Source organism: Cibotium barometz, chromosome 10 (genome assembly GCF_041138505.1).
Source record: "Cibotium barometz isolate CiBa-2024 chromosome 10, ASM4113850v1, whole genome shotgun sequence".
Taxonomy (NCBI): Eukaryota; Viridiplantae; Streptophyta; class Polypodiopsida; order Cyatheales; family Cibotiaceae; genus Cibotium; species Cibotium barometz.
Genome location: NC_141055.1, coordinates 32,427,577 through 32,435,521, shown reverse-complemented (window position 1 = coordinate 32,435,521; position 7,945 = coordinate 32,427,577). Strand labels below are relative to the sequence as shown.

General features: G+C 41.2%; 1 protein-coding gene across 1 annotated transcript; it reads left to right on the top strand.

Annotated features, from left to right (window-relative positions):
- The first annotated feature begins 2,071 nt into the window (after positions 1 to 2,071).
- On the top strand, positions 2,072 to 7,670 carry LOC147634792 (S-type anion channel SLAH2-like). The gene is made up of 5 exons (XM_086803412.1): positions 2,072 to 3,077; positions 3,165 to 3,787; positions 4,252 to 5,022; positions 5,699 to 5,730; positions 7,121 to 7,670. Exons 1-5 carry the CDS (start codon positions 2,954 to 2,956, stop codon positions 7,440 to 7,442), a joined length of 1,872 nt encoding a protein of 623 aa, XP_086659538.1. The 5' UTR covers positions 2,072 to 2,953; the 3' UTR covers positions 7,443 to 7,670.
- Positions 7,671 to 7,945: the final 275 nt, after the last annotated feature.

Sequence of the window (7,945 nt, the reverse complement as noted above, 5' to 3'; positions counted from 1 at the left end):
GGATGATTGAATCAAAGTTGGTGCTTTCGAGTATAATTCTCTCTTCAACTTGAGGTTAGTTCTTTTGATGCCGTCACTGTCTCTCTTAATTTTTGTGTTAAAAAGGGATGCATAGAGAGAGAGAGAGAGAGAGAGAGAGAGAGAGAGAGAGAGAGAGAGAGAGAGACGCTTAACGTCGACTTTATTGATCTCTAGAGAGACTAATCAACAGAGAGACTTCAACCCAGGTGGATCCATGTCATCCCAAGGGCAATCCCACTAGCCATTTCTATCCCATAATAGGTGGTAGAAAGGTAGTAAGAGTGTCCTCTTTTACACACACACACACTCAGGAGAGAGAGCCACTTAACGTCGACTTTATTGATATAGAGAGACCAATCGACGGAGAGACTTTAACCCAGGCGGGTCCATGTCATCCCAAGGGCAATCCCACACTGAGGATTGTGTACATCAAGATACTTTTTTTATCTCTTTCTATCTTATGTGTTTTGTTGTTGATAATCTAATTGCAAATATTAGTGTAATATTGATATGTTAGAAACCTTTCATTTTTTGGACTTCTGCCTTTGAGATTGTTCAAAATATATAGAATATACAAATTGTAGTAGCCTTGGAGAATATATGCATTTAGATGTTTGCTATAATATAGGTATTATAGTTTTCCAAGATCTATTTAATATTTATGGCTGAATTGTAGACCCTCCATTTTAGAAAGGACAAGCAACATCATCTCTAATTATCGAACTCTTAGAGAGCACTGGTGTTTTACGGTATGTATAGAAACTTCCTTTTTATGTAGCTTTTGTGTTTTGTTTGATTAATTTATATTTTTATTGAAACATTCTTTTTGCAATAGGGAATATCTTTACTTTTTAGAATTCAGATTATTGTTAGGTTTGTATGGTCGAGACAGTTTTACGACGGGAGCTTTGGGCTCCTTGGAATTTACAATCTACGATTGCGGAAGGTTGCAGATCAACTTCATGTACGTGTAATGTTTGTGGATTATGAAAAGCCTGATAAGTTAGATTTTCGGTGCATAGGCACTGAACAATACGTAATTTTTCGATTTGTTGTTTACAAGCCTGTTCAAATGTCGTTCGCCTCAAATATTGATCTACCAAATGAGTTTTGTAAGCTTTTATCCTTATCCTACTTTTTTTCAAGAGAATTATATCTTCAATGCTAATGTTTTTTTTTTGGCATGCATTTTGCTAGATGGAGGTGCGAGGTATAGGCCACCAAGGAGAGATAATCCAGTTGTCCGAAGATTGTTTTGAAGCCGTGTTCAGGTATGTTAAGATTGTCATCATTTTATGGGTTTGTAGTGCTAGATGTATATTTATATGCCAAGTTTGGTGCTTTAGAAGCTTCTATATGGATATATATGGCAATCATGATGTGTTTATATATAAGGTTGGCAAGTTGAGGACGATGTATACATATATATATAATATCTATGGATATTATGGGTGCGTGCGCATACACAGACACATAGATTACGTACACATACACATACGTATATGTACATACATACATACATACATCTTTATGCGTGTGTGTGTGACTCGATATGCGTAGCTTCTAAACGGAAAGGAAGGGTGATTTTACACATATTTCTTTTGCATGTAACTACATGGAAAATGCATGTCACTACATGGAAAATGTTTTCCTGAAAATGCAAAGGGTGATTTTACACATATTTCTTTTGCATGTAACTACATGGAAAATGCTTCATGGAAAATGCTTCCGGGTGATTTTATACATATTTCTTTTGCAATGTAACTACATTGAAAATGCTTCCCTGAAAATGCAAAATCTTCCTGCATGGAAAATGCTTCCCTCAAAATGCAAAATCTTCCTGTCGGAGACGGGTCGCGACACTAATGATAGAAAGAGCACATTGAGTGCGGACAAGGCGCGTCGAGTGGACAGAGAAGGGTAGATAGCGTGTGTGGTATTTGTAGGAGGTGTAGCGAAGCAGAGGGCGTGTAGAGAGAGAAGTGCGCGCATAGAGAGGAGGGGGAGCGGGGGAGGCGGGGCGTGTATAGCACACATAGAGAGAGAGAGAGTGTGTGTGTGTGTGTGAGAGAGAGAGAGAGGTGTGAGAGAGAGAGAGGTGTGTTCGCATAATGCCTTTTCCAAACATCTTGGAGTACGCAGAGGTTGTTCCAAAATGGTTTCCTCGAAGACTGCAAAGGATTTTTTGGCCAATTGTGCATGAGACAACAGTGTACATGCTTGGCCGGCATGATTTTATACACGAAGGTCTCGTATTTTCAGGACATAGCATCATCAAGTGGAAATATCGAAGCTGCTTAAATGGGGAGGACTTGCACCAACCACACTCAGGCTCTTCTCCACCTCCCGTTTGCTTTTTTGCTTCTTCTCCCTTAGTAGGAGGCTTATGATGGGTTCTTTTAGCCCTTTCACATCTCCTTGTGTGTGTTTTTCATTTGGTTGAGTCTCTGTTCTTTTGCTCTTGCTAGTAGTTGGGTCTTATATACCACAATAGCTTATTGGGGGGTTTTTGCTCATTCTGGTTGTTGGGTCTTTGTTGAGCTTACAAACTATATGGCTATTCCTGTGCCTCCAAATTTGGGCTATTTTTCTCCTTTTCATCACATCACATTGACCATCAAAATCTGACTTGGAATAGATTTTTAACCCTAAGCATGTCTTTACTATAGACTTCATCCTCACAAATGTCTTTAGTATAGACTTCATCTGTACAACGGATGCGGTGCACAAGAAATTGGATGTGTTAGGGATGCATTCCTTCACTTTGAATATGTTTTAGGGTAGGCTGGGCTCCTTGTACATCTCGTAAATTATCAGAATGCTTGCGGATGGTGGGTATCATAATGTCGCGGGGGTGAAACCTTGTGTATTGCTTGTATTCATCAGTAGTTGTGATTGTGGCTCAAGGCCTATATAATAGACAAGGTCAAGAATGAAAGCCATTGGAAAAATGGAAAAGCCTTTACTGGCAAGTCCGGCAGCTAATCAAACTGTTCACAATTGGGAGGATGATTTCAATAGACCAGGACTTGCTGTGGTAAACAATGATCTCCTTGGTGAGTTACTTTTACCCCATGCTTGTTGAGATTGATGTTCAATGTGGTACAAACAAATGCATTGATAATACACAACGTTTATGTCAGGCGGAATTGAAGGTCCTCCAAGCAACGGCCTTCCAAAAAGGGTTGCATTTGACACAGATGAGTTCACCTCAGAGATAATGTTACCCACTCAGATTAACCAATCCGAGAAAATGGCAAGTCTGAGAAGAGCAGAAAATTCTTTCAATAACCCAAACATGGATGTGGTTCAACTCTCAAGCAAGGCCACAACATCCACATTGCAAGAGAGTGGGACTTCCACTGTCAGAGGACCCACTGCTCTTGAAAGAAATGGGTACCTTTCAAGAGGGAAAGTATTGAAGGATGTGTCTTTTGCAAAAGAAAGCTCACATGTACTGATGAATATTGACTCTCATACTATGCCTCAGACTCCAGCTGTCATTAGTGCTAAACGAAGCCGGGTGAAAAACCAACATCCTAGGCAAGGACTTGGGGCAATGTCTGACCAATTAGGCAGCATGAATGACGAAAATTACCGCCTTTTCAAGACAAAATCTGGGAAACATGAAAGGAAGATCTTGCATTCGGAATTCAGGCATCAGCAAGAAGGAGACAATAATAATATTACGGCTGATGAACTCACAGCTGTGTCTGTGGACAGGTTCTTTGATGCTTTCAAGGGTCCTGAATTGGAGATTTTGAAGGTATGTGGACACAAGCTGCCACATTTTTATTTACGTATTGCTTAAAACTCTGCTTGCCTTATTTTAGTCAACATTGTGAAGTAACACTAAATTTTTCTCATGCTTTTGTCATTAACGTCGCCAAAAGGGGTTTCTTACTCCCTTAAGGCATAGCCCCGGGAGATCTAGCTGCCTAGGCATGACAGCCACCAAGTACTCCCTTTTGAGGAGCCCAGGTAGTGTAGGACTTGCACGGGTGCACATACTAAAAACTCTGTTATGTGATACTGTGGGGGAGTGATGAGTCTAAGGTTGACTCCCTTCTTCTACATGTATAATCGTACTAACTAATTTCAAGGGTCTTCTTGCCTTTCTGAAGACTTAAGATGGATTTGTTTCCTGATTGGTTCAATGACTTGTGATCGGTCATGATAGCTGCCAACCGGTTTCCATACTAATGAGTAGAGTATGCAAATTGTTAACAGCATCCAGAGGACATGTTGCTTCCACTGGACCAGAAGTGGCCGTTTCTGTTACGATTTCCAATTGCATGCTTTGGTATCAGCATCGGTCTTGCAAGCCAGGCATATTTATGGAAAACACTGGCAATGGATATACCAGTGGATATTCTCCATGTGCCCAAGGGCATCAACCTGGTAGTGTGGTGTCTGGCCATCTTTTCACTCTTCATCATATCCTTCACATACCTCATGAAGTGCCTGTTCTATTTTGAGGCAGTGCGGAGAGAATACTACCATCCGGTGCGCAGCAACTTCTTTTTTGCTCCATGGGTGGCCTGCCTTTTCTTATCTCTTGGCGTCCCTCCTGATATTACTGCCTCTTTAAACCCAGGGGTGTGGTGTCTATTTATGATGCCCATTTTTCTCCTCGAACTGAAGATGTATGGACAGTGGTTTTTGGGAGGAGAAAGGAGACTAAGTAAAGTGGCCAACCCTTCCACTCATCTTGCATTGGTCGGGAATTTCATTGGGGCGCTGCTTGCCGCCAAAGTTGAATTGAAAGAGGCAGCCATATTTTTCTGGGCTGTCGGGATCATTCACTATTTGGTGCTTTTTGTAACCCTTTACCAGAGGCTGCCCAGTACTGAGGCTGTCCCCAAGGACCTTCATCCGGTTTTTTTCTTGTGTGTGGCAGCACCAAGCACTGCGAGCGTTGCTTGGGAAACTATCACAGGAGACTTCGACTACCTATCAAGGATTTGCTATTTTGTGGGCTTGTTCTTGTACACTTCCTTGGTGAGTTGCAAGAAACATTACAGGATAGATCTTTACAATTTTAGAATGTGTGTTACATAGCTATACAAGTATGTATGCATGCATTCATGAATGTATGTATTGCAAGCGGGCTCTTGCATGAGTGGTTTATCGTTTAGCTCAATACATCCCATTCTACCCTCGAGGTTGATAGTTTAAACCCTGACAGCTCATACAAAGTGTGTGTGCATGCTGTATGTGCGTGCATATGTCAAGGGGCTCTGGCCCAAGTGGTTTATGTTCTCGCCTGTGTGTGTGCATCATACATTATACATTTGGTAAAACATGACACTCTTAATTTTGTGTATCAATAAGCCTCCAAGTGTTAGCTTGAATGGTTAGAAACCCCGCCTGCCAATCCACTGAAGCTGGGTTCATACCCTAGCATTGTAAATTCAGTAACCTTATAATACATACATACATACATACATACATACATATATATATATGCATATTGTACATACATACATCTCTCTCTCTCTCTCTCTCTCTCTCTCTCTCTCTCTCTCTCTCTCTCTTTATAATACATACATACATACATACATACATACATCTCTCTCTCTCTCTCTCTTTATATATATATATATGCATTTATGTAAATCTTAATCATTATGTTTTATATAAACTATATTAGCTCTGACTATTTGTCTTATTTCAGGTTGTTCGGCTCAACTTTTTCCGTGGATTTCCGTAAGAAACTTGAACACTTTATAAACTGATGAAATCTCTCTCTCTCTCTCTCTCTCTCTCTCTCCCCCCCCCCCCGCCCCCACCCCCCGCGCGACTGGCCTAGATCCTCCCGTAGTTACCGATTTTTCACCGCCCATAGGCACTTAATTATCCGCCCATAGGCAATGCCGCCGAGGAAGCACGAAGGGGGGTTTTGAACCCAGGACCTCTTGGTCCCAGGCAAACACCTTCACCGCTTGAGCTATCACCTCATTGGCTGAAATCTTTATCTTGATGTAAACTACTGTGCATTCTGTTTTGAGAAAGGAATTTTTGAATATGGTGGTTACATGATATATGAACATTCATGCAACCAGCCCATGTTTGCCTGCCAATGGCGTAGCAGGTGGAAAGTCTTGATAGCCCAGTTGGTCAGGGTGTTTGGTTTCCTAGCAGGAGGTGGCAGGTTCAAACCTTGCTGGCAGCATTGTGTTGAGACATCTTGTAAATGTTTTGTACAGGTGGTGGTGTGTGTGCACGTCTCGAAGTGCACTTGCACTTCGAAGTCTTGGTTTCACTTGATGGGTATAGAGTCATCCACTTCTAGGTTACACACTGGACTGATTACCTCAGGAAAAAGTGCATGTGGGTCCCACAGTGAATCTTGAGGAAAGCAACTATGCCAACCGTTGATTGGATGGGTCCTAGCTGCCCATCCAGTGTGCAGCCATTTTTCCCTGTCCATGTTTTCTTAGAGGATGGGCATGAGGTGGCAGTTAAAGTGGATTTTTGTTTGTTAGACGGTGAGTGTGTGTGTGCAATCTACTCCCCAACTGCATCTGTAGCATCCAAGGGCTGAGCAGGGATCTAGGAGCTTGCACCTTTATTTGTGTAAGAGCCCCCCCCAGGAAGGGGCAGTATACCCCCAGGGCCCATAGTCCTACAAGGAGCTTATTGATCTATGTTAATCTATCTTGCCTTTTCTTAGTAATTGGCAGCATATGATTTCTTCCCTTGATTTCTATTTTTAGGTTAACCTTTAATGATTTCTGCCCTTAATACTTTTTCTTTTGTGGGACAACACAGCTTTGTTTCTTCGTTACCCCACTTGCCCACTGGCCTCTAACCAGCCTCAAACAGGGTTAGTGCCATTGCTGCCCATTTATTGCAAAGGGAGTAGGGAATGGCTTCTTGTTTTGGGGTCATTTACCATGCACTACTTGCCCACCTCTATGGAGAATCCTTGTCTTGAGCAACCTGGAGGGTTTACTACATATGAGCGCAGGATTGTAGGGGAAATTTCAACATGCATGCTTATGTACATGAAAACGTGAAATTGAGGAATTTGTGTGTTTTTTAATTGAATTATGCTATAAACAAAAGAGCATTGTCTTCTCTTTCCTTTGGGCAGGTTCTCTATAAGTTGGTGGGCTTTTCTGTACCCTATGACTTCTGCAGCTATTGCTACTACTCATTATTCTCACAAAGTAAACCATTTCTTAACAAAAGCCCTGGCCACGGTTCTTTCGATGGTATCGGCCATTACTGTCTTTGGTCTTTTCCTCTCGACTGTATATCATGGGATTTTCTCGGATACACTGTTTCCTAATGACATTGCCATAGCTATCACAACTAGTAGGCATGAGGGTAAGAAAAAGGGAACAAAAATTAATGAAGGCAGCCTTAGCAAAAACGGCAGAAAATCTTCACTAACTCCTTCCCCCTCTTTCTAATCCACATATCAATGGCCTCTCCTCCAGATTGATTTCCAAGCACGAGATCTACTTAGCATACCATAAGAATAAGAAGTAAAGTATTAGGTTGTGTTGGAAGTTTTTGAATGTTATTTTCCAATTGATGAAGGGTCCATGGAGTGAGCATGACCCTTTTTGTTTGATGTACTTGACCAAATATATTAGCATACTCTGTGATTTAGACATGGTGAACATTCCATGAAACAAATTATCAACGTACAATTTTTTCTTATTGGTTTTATAAAAAGTATTCCACTAAATCAAGATGCCTTCACTAAAGGGATTTCTTATTGGGATAAGCTACATATTCACAAATATAAGAATTAAAAAAAGTGCTCCACTAAATCAACATACCGTCATTTATTCATTTGTTGCTTTTGAGCATTAGAGGGGTGAAAGCCATCCACCATGAAGCTACTACATTTTAGTGTCTTTCCAAACCTTTATGGACATGACTCAACTTCTAGCATTGGAAAAGTATC